At 41.6% G+C, this 20,629-nt stretch overlaps 2 protein-coding genes across 3 annotated transcripts; one reads left to right on the top strand and one right to left on the bottom strand.

Annotated features, from left to right (window-relative positions):
* The first annotated feature begins 3 nt into the window (after window positions 1-3).
* Window positions 4-6,144, top strand: LOC135701378 (migration and invasion enhancer 1-like). The gene is made up of 2 exons (XM_065222154.1): window positions 4-100; window positions 5,833-6,144. The coding sequence occupies exons 1-2, from the start codon at window positions 48-50 to the stop codon at window positions 6,092-6,094; spliced, it is 315 nt and encodes a 104-aa protein (XP_065078226.1). The 5' UTR covers window positions 4-47; the 3' UTR covers window positions 6,095-6,144.
* LOC135701361 (molybdenum cofactor sulfurase 3) lies at window positions 6,138-8,903 on the bottom strand. Of its 2 annotated transcripts, XM_065222135.1 has the most exons (4): window positions 8,705-8,903; window positions 8,529-8,631; window positions 7,821-8,430; window positions 6,138-7,764 (listed from the first exon to the last, which is right to left on the bottom strand). In XM_065222135.1, exons 2-4 carry the CDS (start codon window positions 8,596-8,598, stop codon window positions 6,150-6,152), a joined length of 2,295 nt encoding a protein of 764 aa, XP_065078207.1. In that variant the 5' UTR covers window positions 8,599-8,631; window positions 8,705-8,903; the 3' UTR covers window positions 6,138-6,149. The 2 variants fall into 2 exon arrangements, with proteins under 2 accessions (XP_065078207.1, XP_065078208.1); XM_065222136.1 differs by having other exon boundaries at window positions 8,529-8,903.
* Between the last annotated feature and the right edge of the window lie 11,726 nt (window positions 8,904-20,629).

Here is a 20,629-nt window from a genome sequence, read left to right as displayed (position 1 = left end):
AACAAACGCGGGTGTTGGTGTGCTGTAAGCTTCGTGTGTGGAAAATCATGGAAAAAGGCGGTGATAAATCGAATCAGGTGCGGGTGGACATTGAATATTGGTAAGTGTTTCATAATTTACAGCAGGTTAAATTGGGAAAATTATCTTTTCTCTGTGAAAGTCAGCTAATAGAATATTGGTTCTGCGGTTGTTAAAAGCGTATCTACACAGAACGAAAATTACACGTTAAAACCATTGATTGGATTTTCATATAAAATTGCGCTACTGGCTAATTTATTGGAGGCTACTGTTCTCCGAAATATGTGTCTTAAATTAAGGTTGTATCAAAGGCATCATATGATTTGTTGTCTTAGGTTATATGAAAATCATTGACACATAACTTTCATTGGATTTTTCAAAACGATATCTTCATTGGCGTCCGATTAAATTTACCTGTGAACCTTACAAATAATGGGTTGTTAAGAACCATTACCATTCAAAATTCTGGTTTTCTCCAAACATTTTCCGAAAGAAAACTATATTAGAACCGTTTTACTTATGGTTTGAGGATTTTAATGGTAATGGTTATGGTAGTCAGTAGGGCCCATGGATGGTTTTGTATTGTCGGTCAACTTTACGTGTAATATATCGCGAATTGGTAATCATTAATTTACAGGCAACCTATTCGCGATATATTCAACCTAAAGTTAACCGACAATAGGGAGCTGCACCATCGGGTTAACCTCACTTTTTTGACATCTGGCAGTGGTTTGTTTACATGGACTTAGAAAAAAAAATTAAAAAATTTATTAAATGTGTTCTAAATTTTTTTGAGAGGAATTTTTTTCAAACGAACTAGTCGGATATCATATATTTTAATTCTTGTTATTTAAAACCTCAAATCCACTTGAATCGACTAACAAGCAAAGGTAAACAAACCACCACTGGATGTCAAACTGATGAATGCGAGTTCATCGCGTTCATTCGTGACGTCATCGTGCAGCTAGGCGAGTAAAAGAGGTGACACAGTCGAAAGAATTGTTAGTTTGTATACTAAAATGAACCATGCCCATTTTGTTATGGCAAGTTTGCTATAAGAAATTCTCCTCGTGTTTATTAGCGAAATTCACATCAAAGCTTAATTAATTGCGTAGGAAATCACTTTGGCACGGCATTTGTGACCAGCGTACACCTTCCGGTTATATGGAACAGGTCAAAAACCGTCCAAATTCGCACAAAAAAAAATTTTGTTTTGAATTTCTGTATGTCAAAATAGTGAACTTTTCGTCAACATTAACGGCAAAGAACTCACCAACACTGGGAGACCGTGAGTTCTGAATATTGATTTCGCTTGACGCTCTTCCGGCATTCGTGCCACATGCCCAGCCCACTGTAGCCTGCCGTGTTTTAAAAGCTTCACAATATCCATGCCGCTATATACTTGGTACAACTCGTGATTCATGCGACGCCGCCAGATGCCATTTTCCAGTTTACCGCCGAGTATTGTTCGCAGCTTTTTCAATGCCCACGATTCGTGGCCATAAAGGGTTACCGGCAGAATTAACGTCTTGTACAGCGAGAATTTCGTTTTCGTACGCAAGCTGCGGGACTTCAGCTGGCTACGCAACCCGTAGAAAGCCCTGTTCGCGGCTGCAATACGCCTTTTCACCTCGCGGGTAACATCATTTTCGCACGTCACTAAAGTACCAAGATAAACAAATTCGTCCACAACTTCAAATTTTTAGCCATCTAGCACCACTTCACTATCAACACCACTATTGCTCCCACGCTTTCTACCGGCGACCATGTACTTCGTTTTGGTAGAATTTATCGAAAAAGGCGCGAACGCCTCTTCCACTGCTCTACGGTCGATTCTGATGATGTCGATGTCGTCCGCAAAACCAAGGAGCATGTGCGACTTTGTGATGATGGTCCCGTTCATCTGCACGCCAGCTCTCCTAATCGCTCCTTCGAGGGCGATGTTGAATAGCAAGTTCGAAAGAGCATCTCCCTGCTTCAACCCATCTAAGGTCACGAACGAGGCCGAAATCTCGTCTGCAACCCGTACACCTGATTTTGAACCATCCAGCGTTGCACGAATCAGCCTAATTAGTTTCGTCGGAAAGCCGTTTTCTTGCATTATCTGCCATAGCTCGTTTCACTTTACTGAATCGTACGCTGCCTTGAAATCTATGAACAGATGATGAGTCTGCAAGTTGTATTCCCGGAACTTCTCAAAGGTTTGACGCAGGGTAAACATTTGATCCGTCGTTGATCGACCCTCACGAAAACCAGCCTGGTATTCGCCGACGAAGGATTCCTCAAGCGGTCTCAATCTGTTGACCAGAACACGTGATAATATTTTGTACGCCGAATTCAGAAGCGTGATTCCTCTGTAATTGGCGCACTCCAGTCTGTGTCCCTTTTTGTAGAGGGGACAAACGAGACTATCCAACCAACTAGCGGGCAATTCTTCCTCCTCCCATATCTTGAGCAGTAGACGGTGGATCATCTGGTGCAGCTGCTCACTTCCGTGTTTGAGAAGTTCGGCCGGGAGCTCGTTCTTCCCCGCAGCCTTACTGTTTTTCAGCTCTCGTATCGCCTTTTTCACTTCTTCTAGCGTTGGTGGTTCCACAGCTTGACCATCGTCGTCGATGTGTGTTCTGTTTGTAGATGCTCTCTCGTTCTCTCCGTTCAGCAACGTTTCGAAGTACTCCTTCCACCTGGCAGCCACCATCGTTTTATCTGTCAGCAGATTACCTTCAAGGTCATAGCACATGGCGGGAGACGGCGCTGTCTTACTCCTCACGCCATTGACAGTTGCGTAAAACCTTCGCATATCATTCTGCTCCATACTTTCTTGCGCCTCGGCAATAACGCGTTCCTCGTACTGCCTTTTTTTTCCTGCGATGGGTTCGTTTCTCGGCTGACCTTGCTACCCTGTACCGCTCTCTGTTCTGACGGGTACCAGACACCAACATCCGGCTTCTGGCGACTCCTCTGTCACTCGTTGGCACTCCTCGTCAAACCACCCGTTCCGGGGCGCCTCTGAGCTGTACCTATCACCTCTCGTGCTGTTGTGCTCACCGCTCCGTGGACAGCTTCCCACAGATTGTTGAGATTCTCGTTCACGTTGATTTCCGCTATCCGCTCATTCAGCTTCTGGTGGTACTCTGCAGCAACACCATCTACTGTCAAACGCTGGATGTTGCAACGCATCGATCTCCGGTTTCTCGAACTCGTAACGGTCGATAGACGCGCTCGAATTTTCACGACAACGAGGTAGTGATCCGAGTCGATATTAGGCCCCCTGAAGGTCCTGACATCTACGGCATCCGAGATCCAACACGTGTTCGATCTGGGAGCAAGTTTTGCCATTAGGGTGTCTCCAGGTGTGCTTTCGGATATCCTTGCGTTCAAAGTGGGTGCTACTGATAACCATATCACGAGCAGCAGCGAAGTTTATCAGCTTCAGGCCATTATCATTCGTTGCAGAGTGAAGGCTTTTTGTTCCAATGATTGGGCGAAAGAAGGCCTCTCTTCCGACCTGCGCGTTTGCATCTCCGATGACAATCTTCACGTCGTGTTTAGGGCACTCATCATAGGTTTTATCCAGGCTTTCATAAAACGCATCCTTCACGTCATCGGATTTATCGTTAGTCGGTGTGTAGATGCGAGGGGCACGCAATACAAAGAACCGGTGCGTTGAAGTTAAAATGCAATCAAAAGTACTTAAAGTAATTAATGCGTTTTGAAGTAGTACTGACGGTAATTAAAATTATCTATCCGTAATTAATGTAATTAAAAGTATTGAAAATGTAATTAATGTACTTTTATTAAGAAATTGCAACTGTAATTAATGGAGTTAAAAAGTAGTTAATGTTCTGCATTGTGTAATTAATGTAATTAAAGCAGTAGTTAATGGAATTAATTTAATTACAGCCGTTGCCTGCGTTGGAGTTAAATGTTATTGCGTGCCCCTAGCGTAGATGTTGATCAGGCTGTAATTGAAGAATTTGCCACGAATCCTCAAAACGCAGATGCGCTCGCTAACCGGTTTCCACCGCATAACCCGCTTCATCTGTTTCCCAATCACTACGAAACCAACTCCGTGTTCTGCTCTATCGCCACCGCTGTAGTAGATATGGTATTTGAACGATGTGTTGGCGATAGGATCTACCGCCCTGAATTCACGTTCTCCAGATCTAAGCCACCGTACTTCTTGAATAGCAGCCACACTCACATTCACCTTTTGCAGTTCACGGGCCAGAAGACCCACTCGTCCAGGTTCATTTAACGTTCTGACATTCCAAGAACCGAATTTCCATTCATTGTCCTTATTTCGTTGCCGTTGAGTCAGTTGCCGAAAATTCCGTTCGTTTTTTCTTCTTCTTACTTCATTTTTCTGAGTATTTTTATAATTTAGTATGCTACCGTACCAGGGTCGCGATACCTACATCGTGTTGATGGGGCTGCCATCGTAGGTTTAGTTGACACGATTCAACATTTCTTGTTTCAGCCGCTGGATGCCAGACAGACGCTGTTTGAGCCGCACCTCCTGGTGGACAGACGCTCGGGTTATTGTGTAGATGGGGCTGCCATCTTGGATTTAGCTGACATAATACAGCATTTCTTTTTTAGCCGCTGGATCCCAGACAGACGCTGTTCGAGCCGCACATCCTGGTGGACAGACGCTCGACGATTCGCACCTCCTCAGCCTTGCTATCATCACGATAAGGGTTAATCGTGATGACATTGCCCAATGTAATCGTACATATTTAAAATAGTTCCAGTGTACCAAAATTGATGAAATTTTGGTTTTCGGTTCCATTTTTAATGCAGATAACGAATATGTGTTTACCTCAATACCCCTAAACAACCCAATTGTCTCTTCACTAGTGACAGCGAGTCACCTCACCTTACACGCCCGCATAAACGCGAACCATAAATTGACCTTACCTAAAATGGTTAAAAATTGTTTATAATCCCTGCTAAACTTTAACTGAAATGGTTATGGAACTTTACATGAACGTTTAATGATAAAGTTTCAACCTTATGTATTATGGTTTTTTGGAACTGGACCTTACAAATAATGGGTTGTTAAGAACCATTACCATTCCAAATTCTTGTTTTCTCCATACATTTTCAGAAAGAGAACTATAAGAACGTTTTTACTTATGATTTGAGAACATTAATGGTAATGGTTATGGTAGTCAGTAAGGTCCATTAATGGTTTTGTACTATCGCTCAACTTTACGTGGAATATATCGTGAATTGGTAATCAGTAAATTACAGGCAACCAATTCGCGATATATTCCACATAAAGTTGATCGATGTTACAAAACCTTTCGTGGACCTTACTGACTACCATAACCATTACCATTAAAGTTCTCAAACCATAAGTTAAAAGGTTCTTATATAGTTCTCTTTCCGAAAATGTATGGAGAAAACAAGAATTTGGAACGGTAATGGTTCTTAACAACCCATTATTTGTAAGGTCCAGTTCCAAAAAACCATAATACATAAGGTTGAAACTTTATCATTAAACGTTCATGTAAAGTTCCATAACCATTTCAGTTAAAGTTTAGCAGGGATTATAAACAATTTTTAACCATTTTAGGTAAGGTCAATTTATGGTTCGCGTTTATGCGGGCGCCGCGCAGAATAGGCCGAATAAATTTCAGAAAACCCCAAAACAAATACAAGTAAACACTTGAATAATTGACATTTGAGCCTTCAATCCTCTGCTTCAAATAGTTGACACAAAATCAATTCAGAAATGGTCCAATTCAGTTAAAAAAAAGTCCAAACCTATGCTGATCTCGTTCATCATTCGCATTCGCTCATTTCCAGCAACATCTGCAATTCCAAACCCCAGTGCCTGGAACTGAGCCACCTGATCAAGGAGCGCATCCCTGGTGCCCAGGTAGCGTGCAAAATCGGCCGTCGAGGTTCGTTCGAGGTGCAGATCAATGACAGCCTCGTCCACTCGAAGCTGAACTCGCTGGCTTTCCCGGACTACGAGGAAGTCGTAACTAATGTGATAGCCGCCAAGGAAGGCCGCCCGGTGGCCAAGGTTAAAGAACAACCCATCACGGATTGTGTTGTTCAGTAGGATTTCGGATTCAATCAAAGGTAAGTGTCCTTACAACTCCAATAAAACCAACATGTTATGCGACTAGTCCCTGCACCGTACAATTACAGTACAACCACTGTTCATCCGAACCATCCCTGAGCATACCCACGTGGGAAAGGTAGACTCCGAAGCGCATTTTCCCCTTGAACTCCCGTGCGATCGTTCGCAGCGGTTCCGTCGTCTTGATTCCACTCCCCTGATCGATGCAAATCATTTGGCAGCGAGAGCATGGTCCATCCACCCCAAATTCCATAACACCTATCGTTACCTGCTTCCAATCGCATTCCTCCATTGCATTGGAAGTTTCAACAATCAAATTCCCTCGGAAGCGATCGACCAACGATTCCAACGCAGGTTCTTCATGCAGCTCATCCCAATCGGGGACCTTTTCAGCCAACCATCGAACCGAAGTTTGATTGATCAACAAAAACTGTGCCTGATTGGAGAGGGAAATTTCCTTCTCCGATTTCTGGAAGGTTCGCACTTCTTCGTCGGATTGCTTTAGCAAACGGAGACCGGACGTCTGTAGGGCTACGCTGATCCAGTCAGCAACTTCGTCCCCACAGTCGATCGCTTGGATGTTATCCTGGCATACTTTGGTCTGACAGAGCTTCACCTGTTGCGTATCATCTACGTCCGATAAGGAAGTGAAATCCAGCACGAAATCATCCATCGACGGATGGGATAGGATCATCTCGTTGTTGTTCAGGTCGATCCGAGGTCGAATAAGGCACATTTCGGTTAGCTTCTTCTGCGTTACGGCAACTCCATTCTCATCTACGATGACAAATTCTCGGTCGTGTTTGAGCCCTTTATGACTCAAAGGCCATCTGGTCGTTACTTTGAACGCTCCACAGGACTTGATCGGGAAAAGGCAGATCATCTTAAGTCGAGGTTGATCGTGGGTCTTGTAGTTGGAAACGATCTGCGCTCGCGTTAGCCCGTTGGCTAAGGACTTCCTGATGTAGCATTTCTCGATCATTTCGATCAAGCGATCGATGTCCTCTTTCCGGGTCATGTAGCCAAACGATACTCTTACGGAACCGGTGGGTTGTCCATCGATGAGATCGTTTGCGTCGCCGCAAACGTGTCCAGCGTCAAACTGCTTCAGGATGTCGTCGTCCGTCAGTTCAAGCAGCCTTTGGCATGCTCCTGGATTGCAGAAACAGCCCGTTCTCAGCACAATGTTATGGATGCTGGCCATGTAGGAAACTTCGGCAAATCCTACGAAGGTTCCATCTTCATGGAGGATGTTGAAGTTTACGATTCCTCCCTGCAGGCGCCTGTCGCTGAATTCCGAATCGTGATAAAGTCTGACGACTTCAGTTCCATTGGAGTGGCGGAGAGCCTTTAATCGCTGAAAGCAGTATCTTCCCAGATGGAAAGTTTGTTGAGATATCCGCTCGATTGAGCGTAGCCCTGCGCTTGAAGGAACTAATCGTTCGAGAGTTTCGAATCCCTGCAGCAGGGCTATAATTGAAGTGAAGGCAATCGTTCCATCTTCGAAGCGCTCCGCGAGGGAATCTCGCTTCACATGGAAGTTTCTTCCGGACATGGCTATTTTGACCGTTCCACCACCGTAGTACTTTTTGTTGAGTAGATTCGTAGCGCTGCGGTGGACCAACAAGGCTCCCAACCCGGTGGGGTATCTGAAGAAAAGAAAAATATCTCAACTGTTGGATTATACCAGACAATTTAAACATACCCAAAAACCTTGTAAAACGAAAGGCACACAAAGTCCGGTTGGTACTTGGACAAATCTAGGAAGCTAGTGGACACGAAGCTGGCCGCATCCAAACAGACCCGGAACTGCTCCTTTCCATAGCCTTCTATTCCATCGGTTTGTATCTTCTGGATCAGTTCCAGAGGATACTTAACCCCATTGAAATTGCATTGAGCTGGAAAGACTACCAAGGATGAATGTTCGTTGCTCGATCTACCATCGAACTCGATCTGTTTCAGTAGCTGCTTCCGTTCGATCGGATAGATCCGCTCGGTTCCAACGATTTCCCGCATTCCCAGCACTGACGTGTGGCTGTCCTTTAGATAGACGAAGGCTCCCTCGGGATCAAAGTCGTAGCACTCGGCTACGATTTTCAAACTGGCCGTGGTACCGGAGGTAAAAATCAAACTATACTCCGAGGATCGGGTGTTGAAGTGACGCAGCACCCGGTAACGGACCTGATCCAGCAGGTCTTCCGTCGTTCGGCTCGTGTGCGGATTACAGTACAGGTTCTGTGCGAGCTTTTCGCAGGCGGCTTGGATTTGTGACTCCGCGTACAGGGTCGTTCCGGCATGATCGAGGTAGCATTTTTCTATGTGAATTTTACTACTTGGTAATTATTTGCTAATAATTTCCTTAATTTCAAGCTTTCAAAGTTCTTTCTCTTTTGAATATATTTGCCCGGCTTACCTTTCACTCGAGTGAATTCCTTCTCGATAGCAATTGCTTCTTCTGTTGTATAGGGGCTGTGCAAATCCATTACTGATTGTTTAAGGAGTTAATTTTGGAAAGCCTTGAATGGAAAAAATAGAAATTTAGAAACACTGAGAAATCTACCTGTTGCTCGAAGGAATGGATTTTTCTACTTCTGTCCAAGTTTGCTGATAAGTGGCGACTGAAAGTTGATAACGAAGTGCGGAAGGGTGCCGATAAACAAATTATGGGTATCGTCTTCGCGTCGTCAAAAATGAAGACTCATCACAAATTAGCAGGGCACTTGCGGGTGAAACTCTAAGCACTTGTTTACTACATTCAGCTGCACCAGCTGGCTACTAGCTACCACTACTGTTGCTACTGATGAATAGTTGGTCAAGAACACAGGCATGCATGTGTATGGATTTGGTATTGTTGGTTGAAACACAAACTGGACTGCTCCACATACACTGAACCAAATCACCCTCCATTTATAGAATGAAACATCATTCAGTTGCATCTGTGCGGTATCAAATACTCTCCTTTCTAAAATGGACCAACAGGTCGTGCCATAAAAAGGGAGAAATACCCTCCGCATAGAGATGCGAGCCGCCCACTATCCATCATGCACATAACCCTGCGCACTCCTCAGCAGATGCAACGGGTGACAATCACAACGAGAACACGCAGCAATCGTCTCTCGACCTCTTTGCCCTCGGACCACGACCGCTTATATGGTCGCATAGGTAAGCTCTCCGGAGAACTCCCACAACAGACACCAAACCATACCCCGGAACAATCAGGCTTTTCTCCGGATAGGTGGAACTAGCCGGAAAACTACTATCGGATTTTAATTTTTTTTTGTCTTGACTGAAATATGGATGTGTCTCGCAGACCATCGGAGCACAGACATCTGTGATCGGAGTATCGAAATAACCTAAAAATGCGATGGCGTGTCTAGATGACCGCCAGAATATGGGTGTCAGTGGTTTGTGATCTACAATGGTCGAAGGTGCGTCTAGAAGACCACCGGAATGTTACTCACAAATGCTTTGTGACATGAAATGGTCCAAGGTGCGTCTAGAAGATCACCGGTATGATGCTCATAAATGGTTTGTGGCCAGTGACATGAAATGGTGCAAGGTGCGTCTGGAAGACCACCGGAACAATGGTCGGAAATCAATTATGATCACCGGAACATTGATTGAAAGTAGATCATGATGTATCTGGAAGAACACCGGAGTAAAGCGGTAGAGGAAGTTGAAACTCTACACGGCGAATGAGAATGACTCAAATTTGAGTTTAGTTCACTCATAATCGCCAAAAGTGCAGGAACTCAGCGAAAAACCCTGATTATGGAAGGTTTCAATGTTCCAATGAATTCTGGCAGATATTACATGACGAGGATCAACAACGTTACACTTTCCGAGGATGCTACACTGTTGCAACAATAAGAACATCTTTAGCGGCGATCCAATTGGTTGGTTCGGTCTAAAATTTTGGAACAGATCCAGACCGAGCCCTTGCACTGGTGGTCTATATTTTGTTTTAGACTAGTTCTAAAATTTATTTATTTTTAAACCAGTTTAATTCTCGATCTATTTTAAACTGAATTTGGATCAAGGCAAGCACTGTTCCAAACTAGTTTGACAGCTGTTGCACTCGAGATTTTGTTTTGTTTTGTTTCGTTGTTGGGGTTTTTTTCTGCAACACAAACCGATTTAGTTCCTCGATTTTCTAAGAAACGTGGGCGGAACAATCGACTGCTGTTGACATTGGTGTAGTTCCAGGTCTATCGCGCTATCGGTGCTGCTATTGCTGCCAGCCCTGTCGTCGCAGCTGCGAAAGGATCACAAGGGAAACATCCGGACGCTTCTGTTCTGTAGGATTTTTCGGGCATGTTATGGAAACTCCCAGGGAAGTGGCCAGTTTCTGACTTGGTCCAAAACTCATCATGTGACACATCAAATCACATTAGATTTCAAAAGCAATATCAATAGTAGTCAAATATAATGCACAGAATCATGTTGACCCCTATCGGATATGTTCCGGGCACCTCCAAGGAAATGGCCAGTTTCTGATTTAATCCAAAACCCATCATGCTCCACATAGCAAATCACATTAGATTTCAAAACCAAGATCAATGGAAGTCAAATAATGTGCCCAGGACCACCTTTCTTACTTCCAGCCATCTTTCAGCAACCCCTAGAGAAGTGACTAGTTTCTGATATGGTCCAAACCCTGTGATTTGACACATATAATCTCACAGAAATTGAAAAACAAGATCAGTTTAAGTCAAATATGGTGTCCAGATCCACATTGGCCACATTCTGGTATGTTTCGAGCACCCCCAGGGAATTGTCCACTTTCTGACTAGGGCCAAAACCCAACAAGCAACAACATACCAGACAAATTTCTATAAATACAGGTTTTTATTATTATTTCACGAGAAGCAGGAGGACGAGCAGTTCAAGGCTTTTTGTTAAAGCCGCACATCAATCCCGGAGACAGCCATCGGAGGTCAATTTCACGGTAATTACCGGATAAAAACCGTGTACGAATGCGCACGAGATTAAAAAATGGCTGACCACAAAATCAGGGTGTGAGTTGGTTATGACTCGGGTTTTGACGTTTGAAATAGAACGGCAAAAAATAGACCAACCGGTGCGTACGCACACAGTTTGATCTATTTTGGCTTGATCATTTTAATTTTAGCTGGTTCAAATGTGACATAAATTTGGATCTAGATCAGACCACCGCTAAAGATACGAACTCCACAGACAAACAGACATAACACATTGAATATTTCTCATTGTAAAACATCGTCGCTAAAACATTACCGCCACCTGTTGAGTACACTGTGGTGGGTAGTACGCTGCACAGATGGCGGTAGTGTGTAAACGTCAAACGCAAGGGAATTTTCTATGCGCGCCTCAGGCGGCAGTACTACCAACTGAGATACTTTCAAATTGACCGTTAAATGCTTGTACGATGAACAACTTATGAGTGTTATGTCTGTTTGTCTGTGCGAACTCTGTTAGTTTTAATTTTGAAGAGCAAAAATCTTTTAACAAGCTTGAATTTGATATTATGGCAATTCTGAATTTGCAGCGGAAGCGACATCAATGTCTTTTGTGCCTGAAGGATTACACTTCTGTTAGTTGATGCCTTGTCAGTGAAATTTTTTTTTGAAAATTGAGTCCATACACGTAAAGAAATAAAATATTTCTTTCGAAACATAGGCATGAGGCCTTCCGCTCGCATTTGCTAGTAAACATGAGAATTTGCCATAACTTTTATCAAACGGAGACACAGTTATACCAACAATCAATACGAAACTAACGATTTTAAATTGGCTCACTACTTGACTAGCCTATTGGTCCCAAGCAAACGATTAACGTACCCTATTCTAGTTGAAATTTTATTACTACACTATGTTTGTTTTGATTCGCTATGAAAGTTTGACAGATAACATCAGGGGTGTGTGGATTCATGCAAAACATGCAGAGGTGAGTGAAATAGCTTGGGACTGCTTGGGACCGTTGTTCTGGTACTGAGTGAGCCAAAAATAATAATGATTTTCTTCGGGACCCTAATCGCTAATCGATTCACCCCTCGAAACAAAGGAAAATCCAATAACCCCTCATTTTATCTGTCAAACTTTCATAGCGAATAAAAAAAAAACATTGTGTAGTACTAGAATTTTGACTAGAATAGGATACGTTAATCGATTTGCTTGGGACCAATAGGCTAGTCAAGTAGTGAGCCAATTTAAAATCGTTAGTTTCGTATTGATTGTTGGTTATACAATCTTGTATACCTACAGTAGGAGCATGAAGTGCTGTTCTTTCTTATGCTTCCCATTAGATATCCTGCAATGTGAAATAAGGCGTTAGTTTCGGCATTATTCAAATTTAGAAGGATCTGTTTCGCCATAGTTGAAAAATCAAGAGTTTCTTCCAGGATCGCTGTAAATTGCGTTGAAGAAGGTTGCTCTGCGTTGTTCAAGTGATCCATAAATCCTGACAAATATTCTCTGTCGTGCATGTTGTAAAAAGAATTTTTGACGACTACCGGGTCTGAATCCTCTTCGGTGATCATCTTTTTCATCACCAAAAGCAACCCATTCAGGCACCACAGCAGAAAAGTTAGCGTAGTTATGATCCAGAAGAGCCGGCGAAGAGTAGAGGGGACGGGATTTATAAAAGTCCAACAACCGATCGCTCTCTTCCGGTTCGTCTTCAGGAGGTAGCAAGAAAGCTTCAATCGACGGAACGGGAACGGCATCTTTTTTTCGTTTTCTTCCCATTTTTATCGACGCGGAAGCAGTCCTCTAAGAAATGGGCCTGCAAATAATTAAAAAAGATCATAGCAACATTGATAAAATGAAAAACACTTGTACCGTCAACACACGCTACAGACTCGCGAGCTTGGTTTAATTTCGCCGGTTCCGGAATCCATCCGACAGAACTTAATCCATAGGGATCTTGTGATATAATCAGTAGGAAAGCGCAAAAAACCCAATCCAGGATAATTTTCGGCTGTTTCGGCCGCAGTATTTTACCTGACACTTCATTTTGGCTGATTCACTACGAGTCTCTACAAGTGATTTTTCAACTCCAACTTCACACAAGCATTAAGTCATTCGACAATAACACGTAAACAACAGAGACACGAAAAACCGAAACCCCTCATTATGGGAACAAATTACTTGATAATTTTTATTTGCCAAGAATTTTCTTGCGCAATATTGTGATTGATTTATTAGATTTTGTGTGTAGTATTTGCTTCTCCCTCCCAGGATAGGATGAATTGAAATTGTCAGCACGTTGAAAACTATATGAGACATTTGGGTAAAAATGGGATAATCCTTAAGTGTCGTTCCCCCTGGATAATACACACAAAAAATAATCGTTATTAAATTAAAAAAAAAACATTGGTAAAATTAAAAGTTAGCGTTGGTTCTTTTTGGTAGAAAGTATTTAGCATTCAAAACTAAAGTCCCCTAACTGTCAATTCAAAACTCGTTCTACTTTTAAAAGTTGAAACTTTCAAATCAAATTGTAGAACTGTCAAACTAAAAACCTATAGTTTTTAAATTGACGTATAACAAATTTTAATTCAAATGATAAGCATTTTAATCGCAATTACATACGTTTTTATTTTAAATCAATAACTTTTATTTTTTAAAAGAAATAACAAGGGAAATTCATTTTATTCTAATTTATTATTTATAACAATTATATTGTCAATTTCAAAGCAGCAGAAGTGACACTCCCGATACTTTTACAATATGAATTGTATTATTTTACAGATTGTTGATCAAAGCTGGAATAATTTGCTCCTGACGGACTCGGTGTGGAGGTACTTGAATGAAAGTGGCATCTTGATGGGGGTGGGAGTCGAGGTGGGAGTAACCTTCCTTTCCGGCAAGACTGAGGCTACTGAAAATTAAAACATCTCAATTAGAGCAATCGGAAATTCATTGAAAATTATACCAAATTACCGTCAATTCCAGCACATGAATTGTTTCTTTTGCCCGAGAGCGCCATCATTGCCTCCATGTTACGATAGAGTTTATGTTTCATCTAAGATTGCTTCCCTCCGTTGGCTGCTTTGACGATCACCTGCAATCCGATGAAAATGAATTAGCGGTGGCGTACCACTTTTTGGGAACCGATTCCAGTTCCAAAGAGATACCGACGGAAGAGTAGTGTGGAAACATAGAAGACACAGTAATATCAACAATCAATACGAAACTAACGATTTTAAATTGGCTCACTACTTGACTAGCCTATTGGTCCCAAGCAAACGATTAACGTACCCCATTCTAGTCGAAATTCTAGTACTAAGCAATGTTTGTTTTAATTCGCTATGAAAGTTTGACAGATAAAATGAGGGGTTATTGGTTTTTCCTATGTTTCGAGGGGTAAATCGTTTAGCTTGGGACCGAAGATAGTACCAGAGCTGAGCCAAAAAGTTGAGCACGTTATTTCGGGACCTTCTAGTCTTATACCCTGGACAGACTATGGCTTATATCATGCAATATAGACTGTCTTGCAATGAGCACTCATACATAGGATTTCCAGTGAAAACTAGATGTATGAGTGCTCATTGCAAGACAGCCTATATTACATGATATAAGTCATAGTCTGTCCGGGGTATTATACCCTGGACAGACTATGGCTTATATCATGTAATATAAGCTGTCTTGCAATGAGCACTCATACATCTAGTTTTCACTGGAAATCCTATGTATGAGTGCTCATTGCAAGACAGCCTATATTACATGATATAAGCCATAGTCTGTCCAGGGTATTAGAGTTACCTCTATGGTAATATGGTTTATTTTTCACGCTTTCAAATTTAGCGGCAAACGAAGGTCAAGTGATGCCAAAATCTTCGCAATGACGAGCAAGTTTTGCAAGAACTGCGACTTTTATTTAAAAAAAATTAACTTTTGAAATTGGGTTCTTTAGTTTTGAAAAATGAATTGTTTTTTATACATCATCCGAAAGAGCTCCGTTTTCTGAGCACAGCAAATTTTTTTTCGAACCCGCTAACTCGATTTAAAGCAAAATAATAACTTTACTGTTTGACACTAAACTAACAAACTGACAGCTCGCTCCCATACAAAGTGACACCAAGGGGCGCTAATAAGGTGATTTTTGATAATGTAATCGTACTTATTTAAAATAGTTCCAATGTGCCAATATTGATGAAATTTTGGGTTTGGGTTCCACTTTTAATGCAGATTACGAATATGCATTTGCCTCAAGGGGTCAGTCACTCGGCACAGCTGCTTTTGTATTAAAGCTGTTTACCGTGTGCCGTAGTGTGCCGCATTGTGCCGGTATTGTGCCGAACGAGTATATTTGTGCCCTGATTTGTGCCTTTATGTATTTGAAGCGTATGAGTGGTCAAGTACAAATAGATCTGGTATATCTGGCAACAGTGCTTTTGTAAGGATGATTCTGACAGCTGTTAAGTACAAATTCGCTTCGAGATCCACTCCTGTGATGGAAAACGTCGGCCTTGAATCTCGTCAAGAAAGTGAAACTTTTTTTTCTATAATCGTACGTACCAAGGTTCACCGGGTTTGTTCATTCGACCTGATTTCTTGCTACAGGATGCTGGGCATGGCCTGTTCGCCGTGTACGATGGCCACGGTGGTGTCCAGTTTGCCTGGAAAAGCACTTGCAAACGTTTGAGAAGAAACGGTCGGAGTACGGGGACGCTGTGAAGATGGCTCTGCAACGTGGCTTTTTGGACATTGACGAGGCTATGCTGAATGATCGGATAGCCGGATCGACGGTGGTTGCCGTTATGGCAATGAACGATAAGTTGCATTGTGGGAATGCTAGGGATTCGCGGGCGATCGCGCGCATGAACAGGAAACTTGATGTGCTTTCGATCGATCACAATCCGAAAAATACCAGTTAGTTGGAGAGGATAAAACGTGCCGGGGGTAACGTTAAATTTAATAGGGGGCTACCATATTGACAGCGGTCAGTGTCTTAAACCTCTCAATACTTGTACACGTGGAATATGGACAGCCCCTAGAGCGAATGGATATTTGGCTCTGTCGAGGGCATTCTGGGCATATCCGAGTGTGAAAGAACGAGTGGTTAGCGAGGATTTTGAGTTTATCTGACGGAATTTGAGAAGTGCTTCCGAGCCAATCGGTGATGGAGTTTTTTTTCTGGCGGAGATTGAAGAAGTATGCATAATAGTAGGCAAAGAAAACTTCCCTTATTGCGATGGCTTATTGTATTTTATATCTAATCATATGTGTGTAAATACGACAATGTATCATCCGACAGCGAAAGCTTGCTTCTTTTCTCAGGCAATCAGCCATACCGCGCATGTCCTCTTCCATGATTTTAACATTGTCGCTTGTCAGCCTCCCAAGAGACTGACTGCACAGATTTGAAGGTGGAAGTTAATCGCACCGTACTCTTCCTCCTAAGCCAGTGATATTATTTGAATGAAACTATGTTTAGTCAGTTACTTACCACATCATTATTGGAATGATCCATTTTAATTAATTAATTTCTAACGAAAAGAATTCGATCCACGTTTGATTACATACACGCAACTTCAATAACTGTTGTCAATGGTAATCCAGGCAGTGCTTCCAGCTTATTTTAATTATAATCTGATACATACAAAAATGTGCCGGTAATGTGCCGATAAATGTGCCCTAACTGTTCCGAATCTATTTTCGGCACATTGTACTGAGTGACTAACCCCTTGATTTGCCTCAATACCCTTAAAGAACAACAACAAGTTGAAATTGAAAGAAACACTTTTAATCCGAAAAAAATGTTTTGATTTTGAATATTTTCGTTGTTAAAACCAATGTTGCTGATTGATGAGAGAAACCGCGATTTGAAACCGACAATAATCTCCACGGGAGAGAACTACAAACCAAAACTGTCTCTGTTCATCAGTCACCTACCGCTTCAAGAGAAGAGCGAAAGAGTGCCCTTTACGTTTACGCCTTTATCCGTTCATTCTATGAAATGCACAAATCCAAGCCGATACCGAGGAAACTCGGGCACTGAGTGAGTGCCGCTCGAGTTTCAGGTGGCTTGAATCACTGATTGACTGAGACAATGGTTGAGCAAGATTGTACTGGTTATTATGTACGGATACGGAGACACGACAAAGAGAGGGAAAGAGAGTTTTTTTCTCTGCCTGCCGCAGTACGCGTTCAGTTTTATTGGTGAAGCTTATTGTTGTTATTTTTACTGATGCAGATTTTGCTGTCTTCACCCACTGAGCAATGCTCACCTAAATTTTTCTGCGGGGAGGCGAAATAGTTTGCAACAAATGGACGGTTTTGCGCTAACGAGGCATCTTGAGGGCAGTGAGGGAAAGATGGACACTTTCTGTTTTAATCCAACAAATCCGGAGTGACTTGAGATTTGGGCGTAATTGATTTTGTAAACACATTCACGAGAAATCGGTGATTGACGTGTTTGTTTATAAAAACAATTACGCCCAAATCTCGAAGTTCTCCGGAAATAGTGTCGCATAAAATTAAATGTACTAAATTTAGTGCTTTAGCTCACGAAGAGCTTTGTTTATAATTTATGAAATGTTGCCCACATGCAGAGTTTATAGATACCGAATCCCCGGTAATTGAAACGATACTACATGCATACTACCTTTTCTTTTTTTCCTTGATTTGTTTTCCGTCGATCCTGTTTTCAACAACAACAGAAAAGTGTCCAGTGCTTCCTGATTTCATCCACTCTCCTCGCGAATCATTTGTCTTTTCGTTTTTTTTTGTCGATCTTGTTTTCCGTGCTGAGCACCAATGCAACCGACGCCAGGGAGGCAGCTCCCACATCTGGAGCGGGTACCCATGGCTTTACTTCGCTTCCAAAGGAAGACGTGATCAGAGATCTTATGCCTCAGAACATCCGCCAACTGGGATTGAACCCAGGCCTGCTGGGGTGAGGCATACTTCCTAACGGGACTCATTTTTAATTTAAAGTTTCAGTAACCCTAATTGATGTTTTGTTTTTTTTATGCGCCGTAAACATATTATGTAACGTAAAAATCCGGCTTTATCACCCCATCTTCCCCTTTGTAAGAATAAATAGCGCTTGGCAAGACTCCCCCTTTAAAAATTACGTTACCCCGTGGATTTATTTTTCATCTGGGGGAAAAAAGATCACTGTTCCCATGTTTTTGGTTAGCTTATAGCATATTTTTGGTGGTAGATATCAAGACAATTGTGATAGCATTTCATCGTGAGACTCCAATAACTGCTTTGACAAGTTTTTCAAAACGAACACATTTTTCATATTTCAAATTTATATAGAAGATGACATTGTTAAAAATCATCAAATTTCATCACTCAAACAAGTAGTCGTAGTACAATAGAGATTGATGCCATTAATTTGAATTCGGTATTGTTTGTTGATGTAAATGTCTATGAATCAGAGTTATGAAAAAAAAGTGTGACAAAGAATTAAAAATATTGAGAAATTTATGTGAATAGTCAATAAAAATGGCTGGATTTTGTATTTCGTACAAAAAAAATACTGTCTGCTTTTTTATGTATTGTCGGCAATTATGAAAGTTGAGAAAAATATAAAATGAATGTATAAGAAAAGGCGTCCACGTTACCTAAAAACCAATCAGAATTATTGTTCTGCTGCAATGATTTCTGCGACCCGCGGCAAAAGATGTTGATTCATTTTTAACAACATTAGATCTTTCACCGTCTGATCGGATAATCGCATCCGATTGTCATCCATCACATATTTCAGTTGGCTGAAGAGGCGTTCCACCGTTACTTGAGTCGATGGAATTGATAGAACTTCCCTAGCCAAGCGATAAATCCGTGGATTTGTGTGACGTCGCTGCTTCCAATAGTTAAAGATGTCAAAGGGCTCCGAAGTGCTGGTGCTACCCGGTGAACTCGACGTACAAATACTCACTTTGGCTCTTGTTTCCAGTTTTGCGATCTCCATAAGCAGTTCATCTCCTGAATTGGAGTCATCCAGAGACGAAACACTATCTTCTTTGAAGAAGTCTGCAAGATAGTTTTCAACGAAATTGGAGGAATGTCCAACTTCGGCACTATTGATTATCGGATCCTGTGATACCGTCAAACCGGCAATATCATCCAACCTCTTGTTGAGAGTGAGTAGATACTTCTGTGAAATTTATGTTTGAGAAAAAGTTAATCCTGCATATGACGTTCTGTATTCTGAGATGTACCTGAGCTTCACTTTTGTCGTCAGCGCTCAACCGTCCCGAACCCAAAAAATTGTACCGAGGATCGACGTAAAGACACGCCTTAAACGCTGCGTTGCTGCTCAGCTTAATTATGCGTTCCTGCATAGCACTTAGCAGCTTTTTCGCCAACTTATTTCCACATCCACTAACGGCACTCAAATGAGCTTGGCATACTAGCCATTCCGTGTAGAATTGAGAAAGTGGTACATGTGTTTTCTGTAGTCTTATGGTGAGGTTGAACATGGGTTCGAATGCTTGACAGAATTGATCGATGAACTTCCAGTGCTTCAACAAACCTAGATTAAAAATAGTTTCAATGTATTCTGATTCACACTTAAATTTATAAAGAAACATATGAATAAATGTTAAAAGAGAAGCGTATTTTGGTTTGTATATATCACAACTTTAGAACTAACTTCGTTGATTTGAATAATAGATAAACAAAGGGAAGTTGGTTGGTATATGATAGCAACATTACACTTCAATTAATCACGAAAAACTCATATTTTTACCTTGCTCAAAGGATATGTCCCGTTTACCACTTTAACAAATAAATAAAAAAAGTATTTTATCCTTATTCAAAAAGTAACTACGCGTTTTGGAAGTATAAGTTGCACTTTTATGCAGATTTTCAGGATGCTCCGTATTTTTTCGTGTCTTTACCAATATAAGTCTGTTCCATTTAGATAGACCTATTTATTTATGTAGTAGTTCTAAAATTTATTTATGTAGTAGTTCTAAATTGTTATATATAGTTATGCTGAAGTGATGAGAGATAACCAATATAAGACTTTGACAATTATTCATTAAAAGTAAATAAGTTCACTTACTGTAATCCTTATCTTGATTTGCCAACATTGACAGTAGTTCTGATTCCTTTAGTGACTGTAGATATTTCAAAAGAACATACCACATATTCCATCTCGTTTCGTTAACTTTTGGTGGCAATGGAATTTTGTGTAGTACAAATAACTTCCGGTTAGCAATGTGGCGCATTTTAATGCATTTCTTGTTGAGATTTCCAAGCCTTTTCTTGTAATTCTTAATAACGTCCCATACGGCTAGCTGAGCCGTATGAGCTCCACACCTGACACTCTCTAGGATTTCAATGTCATCATCGTCAATATCGCTGTGATCCATGGATGAGCATATAATAGCGTTATTTAGATTTTCATCTTCGACAAAATCATCCAGTTCCTCAACTTCCTCGCAGTCCACCTTTTCATAGTTATCATTTCCATCGTCATCCGTCCCCTCATCATCGCAACAATTATCTTCGGCAATTGCAGTGAGCAGGGCAAGCTGATCAGGCATCATCAATCCAAGTTGAACTCCAACAT

Source organism: Ochlerotatus camptorhynchus, unplaced genomic scaffold, assembly GCF_037179485.1.
Source record: "Ochlerotatus camptorhynchus isolate MF236.1 unplaced genomic scaffold, CSIRO-AGI_Acam_v1.1 ptg000158l, whole genome shotgun sequence".
Taxonomy (NCBI): Eukaryota; Metazoa; Arthropoda; class Insecta; order Diptera; family Culicidae; genus Ochlerotatus; species Ochlerotatus camptorhynchus.
Note: the sequence above shows the minus strand (reverse complement) of the source record. Positions and strands in the feature narration are given on the sequence as shown.